The 20500-nt window shown below is 42.1% G+C and overlaps 1 protein-coding gene across 2 annotated transcripts in view; it reads right to left on the bottom strand.

Moving 5' to 3' along the window:
* Window positions 1–7017: 7017 nt before the first annotated feature.
* The window catches only part of sugct (succinyl-CoA:glutarate-CoA transferase), an 81043-nt gene continuing 67560 nt past the window's right edge, over window positions 7018–20500 (bottom strand). Inside the window, exons 14-15 of one of the 2 annotated variants that reach the window (XR_003746281.1) lie at window positions 8118–8495; window positions 7018–8026 (exon numbers count right to left, since the gene is read on the bottom strand). Coding sequence is in view for 1 of the 2 variants with exons in the window: in XM_028967100.1 (XP_028822933.1) it covers window positions 8332–8495 (164 nt within the window). In the remaining variant the exon portion in view is untranslated. Of the gene's footprint in view, window positions 8496–20500 lie in introns of both variants that reach the window. The other variant, XM_028967100.1, reaches the window with a different exon arrangement.

Raw genomic sequence — 20500 nt, 5'->3', positions numbered from 1 at the left:
AAAAGCACACATCAGGGCTGAAACATTTCTCTTGAAGGGGCTCTGATAGTCATAGGGCGATCACAAGGAATTTGTCTGGGAAAAGATTTTTGCCAATTGGTTGATGTTTATTCTGGGAATGTAATATATTTTATGCATGCTTTACATTAACAGTCCCCTTGCCATATATTTTAGCCTCTGACAGATGAGAACAATCAAGGTAACCAGGAAATGATGAGGCAAGGCAAACACAAAGCTCCAGTCTGGAAGGAATGGGCCTGGAGCGCAGACAGGTGGCCGGAGAGGTTACACAACCTGGTGAATCAGAAGTGACAGATTTTCTCAGACACACGTGGTTTTCATTGCCTTCCCCCCTATCGAACGCGGGGATCACTTTTCACCACTTCCAGCATTTGCATATCATGAAAAAGATCCTCAAAAGGGTGGAAAATGTAAGGATAACACCCTGAGGTGAATCCAGCCCGGCTTTGTCAGGGTCTGTGCTGTACAGGTACACCCCTCCGAGCCTCCAGCTGTTGTCCTACGAGCTTAATGGCATAACCAGTGGCACAACCTTTAACTCCTGCCATCAAATGATTTCCTCTGCGTTATGAGATTGTTTCAAGCCCCCGCTGCCAGAGGGCCAACCTGCATATGATTCTGATTGTACTATTGCTGCCTTATAACATGTAGCCTGGCATGATAAAAGGCAGATGGTTGGGGAGTTTCTTCTGTGTGTGTTGCACCAAGTTGTGACCAGATGTTGGAGCTTGGATAGCATTTGCAAAGCTTTGCATACCAACCTTGGGTGCAATGGTGTGCCAAGATGTGGCAATGCACAAATCTTTAGAATAATATAATATGGTTTAAATGAGGCTATTTTAATATCAATTTTCGGTATGCCTTTTTTACTTTGGCAATTGGATTGAAGTGTTTAAGCTGTTTTGTCCATTTTGAAGTGACACAATTTAACGTCACTTTTTCCAGTTCCACGAAACAACAGACATATCTGCTTCACGTCCCCACATCAGTGTTAAAAGTAGGGTGAAATGGTCTTGAGATGGTCCTGCAACCAAACGGCATTATCAGATTGTAGCTATTCTACAATAAAACAGATAAAATATGCTAAATATTACACATGGGAGGCACAGAAGGCCAAATAATAAACAAGCTGAGTACAAACCACTCAGTAACTTTTGCATCAAGCTGAGTGCCGACAAACAAGAAACACTAACATGCACAGCACCCAGCTGCAGGGCGGGTAACTTTGCAACTCGAAGCCTTTGAGGACAGCGTAGCTAAAGCTCGCTCGGTTTGTTAAACAGCCATTTTGTGGAAAAAAGGCAGCAAATGGAACCAAGAGGAGGCGTTAAGCTGAATAACAGCGGTAGAATAAGCGGCGAGCGAGACAACAACACTCTAGTGGGACGGATGCTAATCCCTGTGTGTAAACAGCGGCGGCGGTCTTGACAGGCCCTGGTGCACTTCATCCATGAGGCTCACATCGTCGGCAGGCACACTGGTGAATGACGGATCACCCCGGCCGAGACGGGAGACAGTTATTGATGAAGCCGTGGTGCTGTGGTATTAGTCGGAATAGTAATGGTACATCTGATGCTAATTTTGCAATGGTGAGACACCACAAAAATGGCGCTTTGAGGAACATGTGTCTCGACTTTGAAAATAGAGGGCGATGAACTCCAGATCTGACATTTTGTGATCCAGCAAATAGTTTTGCACCCATTTTCGGCATGGAGCTGGAACATGGGTTTGTGGCAGAAAAGCAGAGCTTAAAAAGACCCCAATCAATCTCACTCTCAAGTTCATGGATCCAGAACACGACAAAACTTCATGACTGAAACCTTCCATGTTGGCAAGAAGGAAGATATTTGCTCGTTTAAAAACTGTAAGAAAGAAAGTACATGTAAGAAAGTACATGTTTTCACTTTCGTTTTTTGGTACCGAAAAAAAATATGCATAACACAAAAGAACAAAAGGGGGTGAAGGGTCAAGTGCTATTTTCTTTTTCCAAAATTAATGATGTACTTTTGCTGTCCACAAAATAAAATGTAGACGACTGCTTAGCACAGTAACCCGCAGGGACAGGCACACAATTTAACTTTGATTTCCGAAGTGACCAGCGGCACACAGGAAGAGTGGAGCGAGACCACAGGACACGGCACAAATGCACGACCCGACAAACAACATGCCTGTTTCATTATGTGATGAAGGGGGTAAACCACAACAAGGCCGCAGTGCATTTAAGTACAATAAAAATGAATTACAGGAGTGCCGAGCATGAATAAATTACCGTGACTGAGTGAGTGCTTAAACGCTAAACATGTTTATTCTGAGCCAAGATGCTGAACCCCATCCCACCCCTCGCCCTTTTTGTCGATCACTGCAACTCATGTTTGCAGATGGCTGCTGCTAACCTGATGTGACTGACATCAAAATTCACTGGAAAATGAATATGAGGGGATTCCTGTGGAGTGAATCAGTGAGGGCAGATGTTCCTTCAGTGGATTAATGAATCCTTTACGTAGCTTTGATTTAGTGTGTGTGTGTGTGTGTGTGTATGTGTATGTTTGTGAGACACAGCTGGGTTAGCAGTATGATGCTTGTCAGGACCACTGGGGGCATTTTTCTGAAAGATGTTGTCTTTCAGTAATCATGAGAACATCTCAATGTCTCAGCTTGGACATCTAGAGGGAGCTTATTCCACCATCAAGACACCAAGATGGAGAGGAGTCTAGGTTCATTCAATATTGCAAATATTACATATGTGTAACAGGTAGGGTGAAGGTGATCAAATAGGTGGAGTCAAAGTATATAGTACTGTAGTGACGGGCTCCGTGATGGGGAGAGAAGAGCTCAGAGAAGCCTTTATTTAATTGGCACCTTCAGAACCAGGTATCAGCACAAGAGGTTAACAGCAGGGCAACAGAGGAGGCATTCACCCAAGATCATTATACACCCCCTGCCTGCTCAAGTTACTCCAAATTTCCAGGCAACAGCCCACTTTTCCCCCAACACTCCCCCTAACGGTGGGTAACCTTTGCTTCACTAACCCCAAAGGCCGCAGTGCATTTAGGCCAGCCCTATTGGCTGCCAACGCTACAGTACTTTGGAGTATAACAGGAAGAAAGAAAAAAAATTGTGCAAGGTAAAAAGAATTAAAAGTTAAAATTTAGTGCAAGGATTTCTGGAGAACCATGGTGTTGGTGTGACAAGGTCCTGCGTGATGTGAACACCGAGGTATCGGAAGATGTCCACGCTCTCCACTGATGATGATGCTCCTGTTGATGACAGGTGTCTGGTAGGTTCTCTCCTGCTTGGTACTTAAGTCCACTGTTAACTCCTTTGTCTTGGTGGACGTTCAGGTGGAGATTGTTCCTCTGGCACCAGTTCTCCAGATTTCCAATCTCCTCCAGGTAGGCTGTCTTGTTGTTGTCGGAGATCAGGCCCGTCACGAGCAGGGCTGAAGAATCAAGGGAAACGTAGTACATTGAGGAGTGCAATAGGAGATCTGAGGTTGGAGGATATTAGGTTGGTTGCTGCTTTGTAGGACAACGTGAGCAATTTGGATCCAATGTGAGCAGCTACTGAGAGCCATGGTGTGGTAAGGGAGAACTTGGGAAGGTTGAAAACAAGTTGTGCAGCTGCATTCTGGATTAGCTGCAAAGCTAAATTATATTTGCATGTTCCTTATGTTTGCATTCCCAAATTTGAGCTACCCACTCAGCCTGAGACCTTGTGGGAATAGAGAATCATTGATAAATAGATGATTAAATCCTGCTGCTCCAGCATTACTTTACCAGGTTGGCAGTCTTTTTTCTGTCTTTCCTATTCTTGTAAACATAGATTGGTCAAGAGCAACTTCAATGGTACCAATGTTTCCTAGGACTAAAGAATAGGTTGATTTGGTCTTAGTGGACGAAAGAAAAATTCACAATAAGCTAATGCCTCATTCTCATGAATGTAATATGCCAGGAACACCTTGAGGGAATGTCTTCATATTTAATACTCAGTGGTGAACTGACTTGAAACTGGTGATTATTATTTGAAAAGGCTACTTTGACTTCATATTCTTCTGAACACTATATATCAGGAACGTCTGTAGAGAACGTCTTTCAATTTGGCACACAGTTGGACTTGATTTTTTGTAGTCAAAGATTGTCTACATTGTGGCTGGTTACCTGAAATTGAATTTATTTGTCATGGAACTATGAGGTGTTAAATCAATGAAAAGAAGTTGCGTTTCTTGTGCCTGCGTCTGTGAATATATGTGTATGTGCATGTGAGATTGCAATCAGGACATCGGGGTCAGACGAAGCTATCTCAATTTCCTCTCAACACTCCTACACACACTCCCCTCCTGAAATTATATGTTCTCGTCTTACCCTGGAGGGCCGGAGAGACAATCCAAAGGCCAGAGACTTTCTGCACCGGCGTGTTGCATCATCACAAAAAGCGCACATGGCCGTGCTGACAGGCAAAGACACCGCTGCTGAACCAGACGCAGCCAACCCTCCCTCTCCAGCTTATTACTTTCACCTGTACCATCACTCCCAATTACAGTTCGCCAAAATGGAAGCATTCAAACACAATGTGATGGACTTCGGCAGGCTCTTTCATCGTGTGTCCACTGCTTTTGTTTGAAACCTTTGTGAGGCTGACAAATTTGTTCATCACAACGTGACAAACATAACATCTGACTGCTGCCGGAAGGTCCATCCACAGATTCCATAAGGAACGTCACAGCTGCATGTGTGGAAATGTATATAAATATCAGCTCAACAGGCTACGTGATACTTTTAATAGTGTTAAAATGAGTGAAAGCGCCAGTGACCATGGTGTAACATCTCTATTCTTTTGAAGTGAGGAATGCTGCAAATCCAGGCTTCTTGGCTGAGTCTGTCATACGTAAACAGGAAAGCCCTTGATCTTGCAGATTCTTTTACCATTTTATCCATGAAAGAAATTATACAGAATTCCTCTTTTTTTTTTCTTTTGGTTTACAACGTCCACAGATGTTCAACCTGGCAACATTCTGCTCTGAGGCAAGTGGGATTCCCAAGCAATAATAGAAACATGTTATACACTTTAACAGGATCAGGACAGGATACATTCACTCCCCTTTTAACTGAAACTAGTCTTCTCAACACGATGTGGCTAGCTAGGATAACCTAGCCAAAACAACAAAACTCACTTCTGTCACTTTCTATGAGGTCCTGCCGACATCCGCTGTTCCTTCCCACCAAACCATCCCAAGTCAAGCTCTGATTGACAGAACAGCAAACTGTTGCTTAAAAAATAACTGGGTTTTCCAGGTGATTACAGAACACTTATAATGAATATCAGAAATGGATCAAACCATCAGCAGCCTTTAAGGTGGATTGGATAAAGATTGGATTTGGATCTTTGTGCACATCAAACCCTTTCATGAAACATTTTATCTATGTTTAAAGAGGACACTGGTATAAAGGAATAGTATTTCCATGATGGGGTGTACTTGGTAAGCAACAATGCTTAGGTCGGTGGTACATGCACATGAGTGCTGGACCTAAGGTTTCCCAGTAGACCACTGCTGGGTCATCCCCAGGTAAGCGATGCACAAACATGAACCTGGTCAGCCCCATAACGTTAAAAAAAAACCCACGATCCTTCAGGCATGTTCTTTCCCTGCCCATGGTCCATTTTTCATGCACACTTGACCATTGTAGTAGATTCTAGCCAGTGTGTGCATCATGGAGCCGTGAATATTCAATAACCATTTTTTTGGTAGTTTGTAACCAGTGCAAATTATGAACAGGTTTGAAGATGCTATAAGATTGAAGTGTTTCCGGTCAGAATTCACTGAAATCCTTAAACTTGTCAACTTGTCGAATGCCTCAGTAAGCAGTGTAACCCCTTAAATACAAGGAGATTCACACGTTTACACTGGGTTGTCACCTCACACAATTACATGAAGGAAACTTTTAACACGAACCTCTCACTCTAGCCACACATGTCTTTCCCATTTGACCTTTTTTCCTTTTCTAACCTGCTTTCTTGGCTCTACTCACCCCCCCTCTTCCTCTTTTCCGAAACCACAAGTTTTTTTTTTTTTGTTTTTTTTTTTTTAGTGCTTCTGCTTATATCATCTCCTTGCACGCTCCTTTTTTATTTAGTATTTTCTCCAATCTCCTGGATTTGGCCGTCGCCATGGTGACCGCATACACACACAGGACTGGAAGTGACGGAGGCACGGGTCACCTCCCATTGGCTGCGGCCGAAGCTGTGTAGTTCAGTGGAGAGGGATGATGGGACGAACAGCTGCCTAGGCGGAATAACCCGTTTCCTCCTCAGAGAAGTGTCAGCGGAACACAGAGTGAAAACAGGAAAGTGCTTCCCAGGCCTCTCCCTGGACTTCATCACGACGCATCCTGAGAACCATTTGCACAAAACAAAACAAAAACACACACATTCCGGCCCTCACAATGCGCTGCTGCAGTCGGCTGCACATCTTCATACGAGCCTCGGTCAGATTGATTTCTCCTCAGCGTCTTGTTCTCCTCTGAGGGTTGATGTGAGGGTCGACCCTTTCTGGCAGCCTGCACCATTCCATTATCCCAGTCAATCCTCCGAACACACACACACACACACACACACACAAGCATAGCAACAAATCACACAGGTTATTGTGAGCGTTAACGCCGTTTGGAGACAAACGTCACAAACCGGCAATCAGGTCGGATTTGGGCTCTGGAAGGCTCATCTTAATTACAGCTTTACATGGCAGGTTGGGTAGCATTTACAGTTCGGAAAAGGGACCTGTAACATTTAATTGTCCGTTCAAACTGTGCTGACAAAATCTTTGAGGCTGGGAAAATGAAGGCCGAGCACAGATCATGACACAAACTTTATTTCATTCCAGGGACTTATTTAAAGTGGAACTTTATAAACAGTTGAGTCATTCAGGAAACCTCAGCTACTTCTTCAGCTACGATCACAGAAGAAATGAGAAAAAAAAAAGTTACAGCAGATTCCGGCAAAACACACACACAACATGTAAGAATTGCAAACACTTCCCAATAGATGCTTAGAGGTTTTTCCTGAGAAGTGAGGGAAATCTGGTGAGCTTTTGTCCATATCTTCCCAGTGGTGACTCAGATGCTTTTAACATCAAATCGCCCCCTGACCCCTCTAACCAGCTGGGTGGGGAATCAAACTAAATTTGGTATTAACTGACATCCGAAATAAGGCTTATTTAATCGTGAACCAAAATTGTGCAGTCTGGCGTAGCGCCATTCCGGAAACGTGTGGCTGTGAGACTTGGGTCACAGGATCACTTCCGCACCTACTGCACTGGTCATGTAGACCGCTTGTGAGTTTTTTTTGTCTGCTGTCCTTGCCCAGCCTTTAATTTGTTAATTTGTTGGAGAGGTGACAAGTAAAGTGATTCTCGTTTTTATTTGTAAAAAATCAACAGTGCACATTCCCACTCTGTCACCTATGACATTAATTAACATTTACTTGCAAAATGTTGCTTTTTGCACTGATTCCTCTCATTTTCTCTTCTAGCCAGTGTTGCAGTCAGGTTGCCACTGCAAAATGCAAGCTTGTCCTACAGACCAAGCACAGAATTTCTGATATGGGTTCCAGCAGATCATTGTACCCTGAAAATATGAATATTTGTTCTAATGTTACACATTGCACCTTTTTAAAGGTATTACGTACAGAAAATGAGTGTACCACACAGTTTATCACAATTCCATTTCAGTATTAAAGGGATTATTTTAAAGATCTCGCAAAGCATCTTTTGTTTGACCTGGCGTGCAGAAAGAAACCAGCATTTACGCCACATGACGCAGCCTGTTCTTCCTCCCAGATCCAGCCGTCACTGAAACAAATGGCCCATTAGTGAAGTGCTGAAGGAAACTGAACATGACAGCTGAAGAGATGGAAGGCTTCAGCATTAGGCTCTGATGTGAGGAAGAACTGCACAGGTATCGATCCATCATCGCCAGGTCGGAGCAGGTGGGGATGACGTCCCATGGAGAACCTGAAAGACAAATGCACTCGAGGAGGTGCCAACTGGCAGAGATCACTCTCTGTCTGACAATTGTGCATCAGTGTGCTGCTGCGTTTCTTACATTTTGCAGTCAGCGCTGTAAGATAAATTTGGTGAAATAATTAAAAAACCACCAGCATCTGGGCAGGTGGTCACACAGAGCTCCTCGTGGGAAAGATTGTGGAAAATGAATGTTTTAATGGTGGAGGGAAATTTCCATTTCCATTCAGGGGCTGCTGGTGTGATTAATTTACTGTTTTCCACAGAGTGTAGGCAGGACAGGTTCAAAAGGTCTTTTATTGCAGCTCGTGCTGCGCAATAGTCCCTGACGCCAGCAACTGATTGATAACGTCATCTCCATATCCAAGGGTTTCTCTCAGGATGTGAACAGTGTGCTGACCAATCACAGGAGGCGGTGCTGGTCTGTCAAACTGGAAGTTGGAGAAACGGACAGCTGGACCTGAAACCAAGAGAACAGAAAGGACTGGCATTACAGAACGCACATTCATTTAAACCATGCTTACTAATCTATTGCACCTATACCTGACCCATACCAGGTTTGTATGTGGGACCATTTCAAAGCAATTTGGAGGCACCAGGCAAGAGTGCCATGCATTGAACCAAACCAGGCCTGGCAGCTTGCTGTAATTTGCAAATGATCCCTTATTCAGTAGACCTATAGAAAAGCCCACATTACTTTGCCTTAATCTTTTTCCAGTTATAATATGTAATGCATGGTTTACTGCAGATTCATAATTTTGATGTAACTACATACATCAACTATCCTCAGTGTCCCTGTCTCAGCTCAGCACCTGTGACAGCCATGTAAATGTGCTGGTACACCATACCAAACTCACAGATACATTCAACTGATACCGAACACAGTTGCATACAATACTGTGGCAGTCGTGTTGAATCAAGAGATCACTTAAACAGTACCAGACAAACTGAAGTAAGCCAGAAGATAACACAAAGTAAAACTACAGGCTGCAATCCAAAGAAATTCAAGAATAGACGAGAAGCAAAGCAGTTGACATCTATCAGTCTGGACAAGGCCATTTCTAAAGCATTGGAACTTCAGCGAACCATGATGAGAGCCATTATCCACAAACTGAGAAAACATGGAATAGTGGTGAATGTTCCCAGGAGTGGTCAGTCTAGAAAAATCACCCCAACAGTACAGCAACGACTCATCCAAGAGGCCACAATTGAGCATAAAGAACTGCTGGACTCGCTTTTCATGAGAAAGCAACTGGGCAAAAATGGCAGTTCCAAGACGAAAACCACTGCTGACCACAGATCAAACATCAAAACATCTTGAAAATATTCTGAGAACTAACAGAACATAACATTACTTTTTGGAAGCTGTGTGACCCATCTAGTGTAAGAAAAACTAATACCTCACCTGGACATCTCAGACAAATACCCTAGATGTTGTATATGTCACCTTGCTGTGATTGTTGGGAAAATGAATTTTGCTCTCTGGAGGAAAACCACAACTCCCATTGTAACAGCAGGAAAACAATCCAAAACACAACAGCAGTTCTGCCTCTGGGCTTGAATCCAATTGAGATGTTGTGGCATGACCTTAAAAAGGCATTTTACGCTCTGAAACAATTCTGCAAAAAAGAGTGGGCCAAAAATTTAAACTAATTTTTAGGATATAGGTGTAGCGTTTTGCAATAAAGATATAGCATGGAGAGGTTTTGTTTTTTTTGTGTTTGTTCAATATCAGTATGCAGATAATTCATGGGAAAGGAAATGTGCAAAGGAAAGTCCCACCCTCCACCACCCCTTCTCACCACCTTCTGATTTAGTTAATCACTAACATTCCCTTTCCACTGGCCAGACCGCTACCACGGAAAGTAGACACCTCACTGTGTGTCCGTGGATTGCTTCCAGCGGCTACCTCCATGCTTAGAAATAAGCGGTTATAGATAGTGAGCTGGTATTCTGCATCATGTCTGCTGCTTGTCTATAGGCCAGACCACATAACCAGCAAAAATGGGACCCCCTTTTCCCATCTCAGTATCTTTGTTTAAATATATTAGTGTTATTTTATTATTCATACTTAATTAAGCTACTTAAGGATTTTACTTTCAGACTTACTGTGTGGTTGGCAATGGTCCACTAGTCCATGGGAATGTATTTAGTTTTTTGTCCAGTTGCAGTATGTCCCATATGTTAAGCATTACTGACATTTAATTGTGACATTTAATTGTCATGCAAATAACTGTGAATAACGATCCTGTCTCCATTGAGATATGGAGCAGAGAAAGAGCAAGTGTTGTGAAGTATGCTAAACACAATTGCAGTATGGCAAAAAGAGGTGGGCAAGTTTTCGCCTTTTGTTCTACGAACGTAGGACAGTCGTAACTACAACATGCCATAGCTGCTAACATTTATGAGATCGAGCAACGCACTTGAGGAAAAGTGATTAAGCTAGAGGAGAGTAGGAAGAGGGGAGATGAGGACTGGGTTTACTTGAATGGTTGAGGCAAGTTGAAAAGGTGAGTGTCAATTTTTCTGTTCATCTTCTGTCAATATTTTGGAGTAAGCCTGATCATAGTCCTAGCCTATGCATACACCTTCGACTGAACCCTAGAACATTTTAATTTAATTAAATTAGTATATTAAAATATTGGTAGCACTTAATTGGCTTTGGTATTGTAGTACTGTCATTTTAAATTCTGTCGAGTTTTGGTAGTCTTTGGTTTATATTTTCATTTCAGTTTTTTCTGTTTGGATGCTATAAGGTTTATTATTTTAATTTTCAGAGCTCAGTCTAATCTTAATTAGCCTTAGCAATAACTCAAAATCCTTAGACACCTCAATTTGTGCATAAGGTTTTCCCCCCGGGATTTCTAGACTGGAGACCATGTAAATTGTGCTACATACACCGGGGAAGCAGCGGTCAGGAGAAGCCATTCAAGGAGAGGGGCCAGCAAGCTTAATCTCTGGACTGGGTTGGAGATCTGTTTGACCCGAGTTTATTTAGAACTCCTTCCTGATGTTCTGTTTGACTGATCACGCTTCTAATGTCACAAAGAAGAACATACATTTTGGAAGGGCTTGAAACAGAGCGATCCGTGATTTTCTTGAGGCGGCGCTGCCAGAGAAATGTCGCTGCTGGCAGCTCTGGTTTCTCTTGGCTCCCCCCTCCTTCCAGCAGGGTAGCCGATAAATCGGCTCATTCAATAACGGCTCTGTCTGCCCGCAACAAGGATGCAAGACACCGTTCTTATTAGCTGCCATGTTCGGACGTAAGGGGCTGCGGCCAACAGGCCCCTGGCAGAGCCTTTACCCTGCACAACGACACAAAACCACAGTGGCTGTGCAGAGCCAGGCCTTCCAGATTGTTCCATGATGTTCTGCAGCCTACCACTGTGTCAGAAATCCAGGCCTTTTCATGCAAGCTGTTAGTTAAAGGTCTTTTTATTCAGGTCCCTCAAACAAAATATTGTCATATTTTACGCTGTCGTCCATCTTTCCGAAATATTTTGTTCTGAAAAAAATGTTGTCTTAATGATTGCCATGCTCTTTATTCAGCAGCCAAGAATCTCTGTTTCCATAATAAAAGCACTGAACCTGATCTCAAGATGCCCACTTTCAAAGCAACGCTGGCACGCTGAACATGAAAAACACCTAGATCATGCAGCCAGTTAAAACAGTGGATGTTTCGAAGAGGTCAGACAGGCTGAAGATCCATCAAGCGCAGCAGTGCGGAGTTTTAAATGCGAACGGCATATGCGCAAGCTTCAGTATCAACACCCAAAGTGATCTCACATGTTCAGCACAGTGGAAATAATAAAAGTGGTGAAAATAATAGGCAGCCTGTACTTTCATCTTTGAGACGGTTGCTTTTGTGAAGGAGAACAGAGGTGGGATGGCGGTACTGAGAGTGGAGGCCAGAGTGAGTGTTAAATGAGAAATAAAAATCCCCAGAAAAACACTAAGCACCAGGAGGCTGAAAGTGGCCGTGTGCGTGTGTGTGGTTTCGCAGCCTCAGCGTCAGCCTAACCACATCCTCTGTCTTCTCCATCGTCCCCTTCTCCCTCCCTCATCCCGGTCTGCTGGCCTCAGGCTCTCCAGTGTGCTCACATCTGCTTCTTCTCAGCTGTTGCTGTGGAGAACGAATGTGGGAGACGCTTCTGTGTGGGGCAGTGGACCACAATAACAAAGGTCAGTCTGTTCAGTCTGTTCTCTTCTGTCCCCGGCCTTTTATTCATCTCACTCACTTAATCAACATCATCATATTGTGTTCTCCAAATCAAACTTTGACTAATCTTAATGTTTTTTTCACTTTTTTAAGATTACATATTCAAATACCTATTACGAAATGATTAAATTATATAGTTTGCTACTCTTTATTACTTAAATAGATTGGCATGATTTGTATAGTACAATATTTAACTATATCTTGACCATAGTACAGTGTAATCCAAAAGATCTATAAACCAAGAAATAATAAACTTGTGAAAGACAGAACCAAGATCTCAGCATCACTAAGTCTATATGGGATTACATGAAGAGACAGAAGTATATGAGGAAGCCTACAGGCACAGAAGATCTGCATTTTGCTCTCCAAGATGATTGGAACAACCTCCCAGTTGTCCAAAAACTGTGTGCAAGCGTACCTCGAGCAAAGTTCCCCACACTGTCCCCACACACTGCACCACGGGCGCTTTTCATGGTCACCAAGCTCACCCAGGTGATGGGTTAAAAGCAAAGGACACATTTCGTTGTGTCACCGTGTCACTTCACTTTCACTTTTGCATAGCACTGAAATAGTTCTGTTTGTCTTTTAAATGTTAGCCATATGCTACTGAACAACAGGAAACACATAGTTGTAACTTGGATACTGCCTATGTGGAGTCAAATATCTCATGTGATGAGCTGCTGCTGAATGACGTTGACTAGGAACAGCTGGATCACACGTGAACTCGTTCATCTTGGCAGAGAACCTGATTTGTACTCATTAGTGTGCTACTTCTTTTTAAGAAATGGACTCATAGTGTAATGCACATTTCATTTGCTAGCATATATTATTATTCTACCACCCAACTTGTTATAGATGAGAAAGAATGGGATGGAAATGCTGCCATGATGTGAAATACACAACAAGAGTGTTTAGAGTGTCTGGGCATCCGATGGGAGCACTGATTGGATGTAAATATCTGCATGCGAGCATGAAACATCTTTCTCTCTGCTCCTTTAATGATGCTCTGATGAGATGGGGTTGGCATGGGGGTCTCTTTAGGAAGATGAAATCTAAGGGACTGAAACTCATTATCATGCATTTCATTGTCAAACACCCAGTAAAGGAGAATGCATTTTCCTATCAGTGTCTACTTCACACACACACACACACACACACACAGTAACCATACAACAGTGTATACAAAGTTTAACCAGGAAAGCATGACGCCACAGACCTATCACAGAGAACACAACATCTAGAACGCAGAGACTGAGACACATGCTGCATTTTTATCCAAGGGTTACCAGTTTCGATGAGAACAAACAAATGGCAACAAAAGCAACCTGAACAGACATGTAGCTCTGAAGAGAAAACTTTATAATTTGTTAATTACATGTGCAGTATTTGTTAAACTTAATGAGGAAGAGAACAGCCAAACCAAAAGTGTCAGGATGCCAGTGTTGAGAATGTTACTGACAATAAGCCACAAAAGATTGACCGATAGCAGCCCGTCTCTAATGGTTGACAGTATTTACTATCCAAATACTACCATCAAATATACTTACTAATTACTTATTACTGATTAGTAAGTCTGAAAAATGTCAGAACATAGGAAAGAAGGGTGAGGTTTTCAAAATCTTTAAAAATCTTTTAGGTTGTGGTTAAAGAAGTATGCGTGCAGTTACCAATTGAAAGATTATAACAATTTAACTATAATCTAACTATAAAACAGACATCAGAAGTGTCTTGAAATTTCCTCAAAAATCAGGTGACCACTCAATGTCACAATACTGAAAAAGGATGGTAATCGCTACTACAGGGGGAGAAAAAACATACACAGGAACTTTTTTTTTTTATCATTTTCTCTAATAAATAAAGAATATTTTTAGAATATTTGAAACGCTAGAACACCATATACTACATAATGAAATGATTGAATAAATACATTTCTAAATATACATTTAGCAATTAGCATTTTGCTGAAAAATCAGTAAGTACACAACTAAATAAATAAAGTATACCGAAGGTTCCAGTGAGCGTTGTTGGAGCCGTTGTGGTTATGCAAACTCTGACCTATGCGTGCAAACATTTTCAGGGGAAAAATGCAACCGCGAGAGGGTGAGCAAAACCGTGGCATCAGTACATATATAATAATTTTTTGTGCTAGAGAGTATCTTTCACTTTTTCAGTCACATATTTATAATAGTGAATATATAAGTAAAAATATAATTCTAATTAAATCTTAAATTAAGGTATGATGATGTCAAGAAGTACCATTTGGAGCACTAAGGACTTCATATGTTGACTTAACGTACATACACCAAACCTCGTACACGTGTGTGTCATCTTAAGACAACACACATTTATAATCGACATCCCTGCGCTAAAATGCATAAAAAAAATGTCTTTGTATTTTCTCACGTCCCAAAATTTTATGCCCAGTCCTGTAACACAAAATCCCATAAACACCAAAACTGCGCTGCATCAAGACAAGTTCAGCATTCCTCTTGTCAAAAATCTTATTTCTGTCTTGGAAGGTATGGCGGTGAAGATGCTTTAAATTGACCTCTTGTTCTCACCTTGGAGGTGGTGGGGCTTGGTGACACCTTACTTTCGGGTTTTTATGCATCTGAAACTGCCTACTCATCACTGATTTGGGTTAAAAATCAAACCACCACAGACAGAGTTTTATCCTGTATTCCCCCGCAACTGATTCCTGATGTGAAACCTCAGGAAAATATATGAAATATGAGCCGATACGCGTTTCTGCTGCAGTGGCCGTTTAAGACCTGTGAACAAAATTCAATAACTTTTCAAGGCCTTGATTTACGAATACAAAATTTAAGACTTTTCAAGTTTTTAAGACCCCGCGGGTACACTATTTCAGCATATGGACTTTGCAGACTTTATATAACTGAAGCGAGGAGGTAAAAAAATCTGCTGCCATCTCTCAGGATGATGGAAATGAAACAAGAGTAGATGCAAAGCTGCCAGAGAAATAAAATGAAGCGGGTAGAATGGTCCAGCCCATCACCTGACCTGAATCTATAGAAAGAACAAAACTCAAGAGTTATTATAAAAGACTGATGGGACCATCAGGATTTGAAGACTGTGTGAAAGAAAGGGCAAAATTACACCTAGTTTCTCCATACAGGAGGTGACTTGAGGTAGTATTAAATAAGTTTCAGCAAGTGGGTTCAATACTTTCCCCTCTCATTTGATTTAATCACCAATTCGAACCATTGATTTCAATGTAATTAATTTATGGACATCTGATGTGTGATATTTGTTGCATGTGTGCATGGCAGGGGATGTTTTTGACATCTAGTGAGAATATCATGCCCCTCAGCCCCTTAGGAAACTGGTGACCTGTTTATTACTTATTTTACCCACAGCATGTAAAGTGGTGGTGAAGACATGCTACGTGATCGTAACTACATGAAAACTTAAGGCAAAAGTAGTTACTGAGATAGTTCTCCATCACAAATCCTCTCCATGTTTTATATAGTTCTTTATAGTTTTAGGTCTCTGCAGAGTTCAGGAACCATTTCAGGTTGAAATGGGGGGAAAAGGTGAAGCGGGTGGAGACTCAGCAGAGCTGGCAGATGATGACGAACATCTTTATTTTGAATGCTTTGAACCCACACAAGTCACCTCTCACAGACCCTTTTATCAACTCCACAGGGGGTTGGAATGAGCAAGAGAACAAACGGAAGGAAAGAGGAAACGACATAAAGGTAGTTTCCGCATCAAACAGAACACACACTTAATCAATAATTCTTTGTCTTTTTATATTTGCTTGATCAGACAATTTTTAGTACTTGCTAGCAAAAATGTTAAAGGAACCAAAAATGTTAAAGTAAAAAAGCCATTTGTTCAATCAGTTTAATCCATAAGTGCATTAATGAAAGCAAGAAAAACAGATAAACATGACACTATCTGTCATGATTTATTCAGTCAAAACGTTAAATCTTGGCATTAATCGCCAGATTACATAGTTAATATGTTTCATAGAGACATCAACATCGAAATGCTTCAGGAAGTGGCCTACAAAACCAACCAGCCTGATGGGGGCGGAATCTTAAAAGGCTTCCAGGGATCTGTGCTCCGAATCAGAGCCGCATCAGATCCCTGTGCACTTTGTAGTTGACTTGCGGCACTCAGGGGATGGCATCAATGGCTGCGTGTCACAGGAAAAAGGCCGTTTGTAGATAACAGGCAGCGTGTTCAAGGCACTGCTTGCCTCCGAGTTGCTATCATAACGCATACGAGTTTGAACCCCTTTTTTTTGGGGCCTTTTTTGATGTTTCCTGCAGACCAGCTCTGTCTTGCGAGATGCGAGATGAAAGGATTGTGATGATCTAAGAAAATCCTTTCACTCTCTGACTCTACTGTATAACATCTCTATCAGGTGCTGCAAGTGAGTCGTAACCCATTTCTCCTCACGTCTGATCGTATACAATATCATTCAGGACTGAAGGTTGATCTGAAGTGTCGAACTTTGTCTGAAACATTTGTTTCTTAGACTGAAACGATCTATGAAGTTAACACATTTTGAAAGCAGTTTCATGGTGGTGCTTTGCTGTCATTTGTTTACCAGTACACACTGTGTGCACTTTTTATTGGTGGATGTTGCCCTTGTCTGCGATAATGACCTGTTGAGTGTAGAAATGCTTACAGATAAAGAGGAGCATGTGAATATAGCAGTGGTGGGCTTTAGGTTGCTAGCAAAAATTCCTTTTCAACTAGTGCAGGGAGAATGAGCCACTAGCGCAAGTGGAAGTGGATATGCATGTAGGTTGCGATGATGTGATGAATGTTTAGGCAGTTTAAAAACCCGGAAAATTCTAAAAACCCGACCAAACGCAATTTCCAGGTCTCAATAAGAGGACTCAGAGAAAAGAGTGACTGGCTCTGCTGCCGGATTGATGGTCCTTCCCACACACTCCACTCCATCAGAGGTTTACAAATTCTTGGGAAGCTGCACTCTGACATGGCAGTTAACAGTTGGATCATGTAGAGATTTTATAGGCTGCGTTTACTGTACATTTGACAGGCATTGACCGAGTTACTGGAGTTCCCAAAAATCACCTCAGACAGTCTGCCTGGTGTCCTGCTGTATCTAATGCAATGCCTTCTCTAAATCATTTCCGCAATGTTGAAAGATTTGCAAAAATTCCCAAAGCAAGGAAAATAAATCTTAATAAAAAGGGAGAGTTGGACATTTGCTACATAAACAGCCTTGTAGGTTTTTATGGAAGTCCTCCTCTACTCCGCCACAAGGAATAGGTTTCCTCTGTGTTGTTAAAATTCCACAGCATATCTGCGATATTATCAGCCTCATTCATATCTCTCCAGATTCAGCCCGACTGTAAAAGCTTCACAACACTGATAAAGAACTGGGACTGGTGTGGTCCACAAGCCCTGCAGGGTGGTGATGACCACACACTGAGTTGTAAGCTAAATCACATTAGGGCCATTCTGACCACTTACAAAAGTAAAAATAATACAGTGTGTTCTCTCCACGCACTGTGGACATAATGGCTAATCAGTTCATATGCAATGTCAAAATATGAGAATGAACTACATATTTCAATGTTTACAGTTCAGAACTTTTGTGATAATTGTTTTATTTTATAATGGCAGGTTTGGTTTGGTGCATGTGGGTGCAGAAACCGTCCTTGTGGTGGAGCAGAGACAAGTGGACTCTTATTACTCAGAAGAAACATTTTCGTTGATGGTGCAGAGTTGCTCTGGTTTCTGGATGAAGGACAGAATTAATTTTAAAAGAATACCCACAAATTTTATTAAATTAGACTCATTCGGACCAGCTTATGAATCATTTTTACCACCAAAATATTTCTGATGCCGATGCCATTCAATGTGCTGCATTGAGTAACTTAGCCGTTCTCATAAACGTAACTTGCTACCATCAACACTGAGTGTGGTTAAGGGAAAACATTTTTTGCAATTAGTGAATGGAAGATTTGAGCATCACACAAAGTGCTAAATGTAGAAGGGGAAAAAAAATTGAGAATGTAAGTGAAGGGAGTCCCACTTTCTCTGCACCCTGCCAGACAGTGCTCCATACTTCAGTAACAAGGCCTGCTGGATTTAAATAAAAGGGATTATTTTTCAGAAATGTTGCACAGTCACTAATGAGACCATCTCAAAATCTGCAAAACAAAAACATCTTTAGAGGAAGCTGCCCGTTCTGTCCCTCCCGCCCTTCTGAATTCCTGACTCATGCGAGATATGGCACGGTCTAAAGACTCTGAGCTCATTGCCACACATGAACCTGCCTGTTTTGATTCTATTTTCACACAATTAGCAAATTTTCCCCTCTGGGAGTCAATGAATGGGAGAGCTGGTGATTTGGAGTGTTACGTAATATCACTCCAAATATCGCACTCTGTCACCGGTTTGTCCCATCATGGCAAATTTGGATCTTGTTAACCCCCAACCCCTCAAAACCCTGGCTCTCCAGCTACCTATTACATAATGTTTACAATTCCGTTCTGTGTGGCACTTAATGGTCACTTCCAACTCCTGAGCAAACCGCCCCCCCCCACGCCCCCCACAAAAACAACAACAAGAAGAAAACTGTTTTTCAGCTCTGCACGTTTCGGAAGAATCACAATGATGAATCCATTCTGGCCATCTGCCTGATGAAACAAACAAAAATAAATAAATGTTCCAAAATGTTTGCAAATGTATGAAGATGCATGTAATATTCAGGGCTGATTTACAGATGTTGGGCATCTGGGAAAAGTTGGGTGCTACGCCAGAATTGGGTAAAGGTGTTTATTGTGTTTTTTTCCTCCTCATCATGTTTTCCAGGTCATTCCTTGCAATCATCTCTTGATTTCCTTTGAATAGTTGCAGCTAATACACAATGGCAATGGCAAACAGCAGAACACAGGCATCAAAGAGGCTGACTGATTGTTTGGGATCTCAGTCCTGAGACACCACAGTGAAATGCAATTCTTGTGTGTCTGATTCAATGTTCAGGGTATATATAGCTGTCAAAATTAACAAATTAATCACTGAGATTACTTAAAATATGCAGAAATTACACATTAAAATAAATGTATGTAATTAACACAGTGGGATCCCTTTGATTACATTTACATTTACAGCATTTATCAGATGCCCTTATCCAGAGCGACTTACAATCAGTAGTTACAGAGACAGTCCCCCCCAGGAGCAACTTAGGGTTAAGTGTCTTGCTCAGGGACACAATGGTAGTAGGTGGGGTTTGAACCTGGGTCTTCTGGTTCATAGGCGAGTGTGTGTTACCCACTAGGCTATTACCACCCTATTACCACCATTTGAAGCATTGACGCTCTCTGCAAACCATGGCTTTTGCAAGCACCTGCGTAAATGTCAGGAAAATCCTACATAGACTGCTGAACTTTAACCAGTGTCACTTTAATTGATGTCATGTGTGTACTCAAGATGTTCGAATGCTGTAATTAAATCAAAAGGTGCTTCAACAACATATTAGGTTAAGAGTGTGCACATTTATGAAACCAGTTTATTACACGATTTTTTTCTTTTTCTTTTACAGGTTATAGATCTGTCACAGTGCCAGAACAGGGCAGGGAAGAAGGGCACATTCGCACAACGTTACAATCGGTGGATTTACTGAAAATGAAGCACAACAGACAGGATAGTGCACAGGCACACACATTCATGCAATGAACTGACAAGGACTAGACACAATCAGGCTGCATTTATATGTTTTACATCAGGTGGACACAATCAGGAAATCAGGAACAGAACATTGACAACATGAAACTCCGTATTGCCAGAGAATCCCCCTCGCCAGGGTCATTACCCCTGCTCCAAAGCAAACACTGGTGCTGTCCATGGGTGGGCGGCCATGAATCAGCTCAGAATGATTGACCCGTAGCTCTCGGCTGACCCCAATCATTGCCACAGGCCCAACCTCGGTCTACCTCAGTTCGCCAACTCCAGTCATCATCCCAAAACACCGGATGGACCGACCAGTCCTCCCCACATCGGCCACCGGCAGACAGGGAACTGGGATGCAGGCATCCACAACAGTACAGCAGACGGTCATATGCATTTGGATCCTGGTGGAGCCAAACCTTGATTAAAAACTGAGGGGAAGTTAGTAGGTCACATCGCAGGTTCCATAGCAGAGACGGAACATACACTATTAGTTTGCACTATTTTACAAGACCGGGAATATAGGCAACATGGGCAGGGCAGCGACAGAGCAGAACACTTATCCTTGG

The sequence above is a fragment of the Denticeps clupeoides genome, chromosome 2 (assembly GCF_900700375.1).
Source record: "Denticeps clupeoides chromosome 2, fDenClu1.1, whole genome shotgun sequence".
NCBI classification, from domain to species: Eukaryota; Metazoa; Chordata; class Actinopteri; order Clupeiformes; family Denticipitidae; genus Denticeps; species Denticeps clupeoides.
This window is presented reverse-complemented; position numbering and strand designations above follow the sequence as displayed.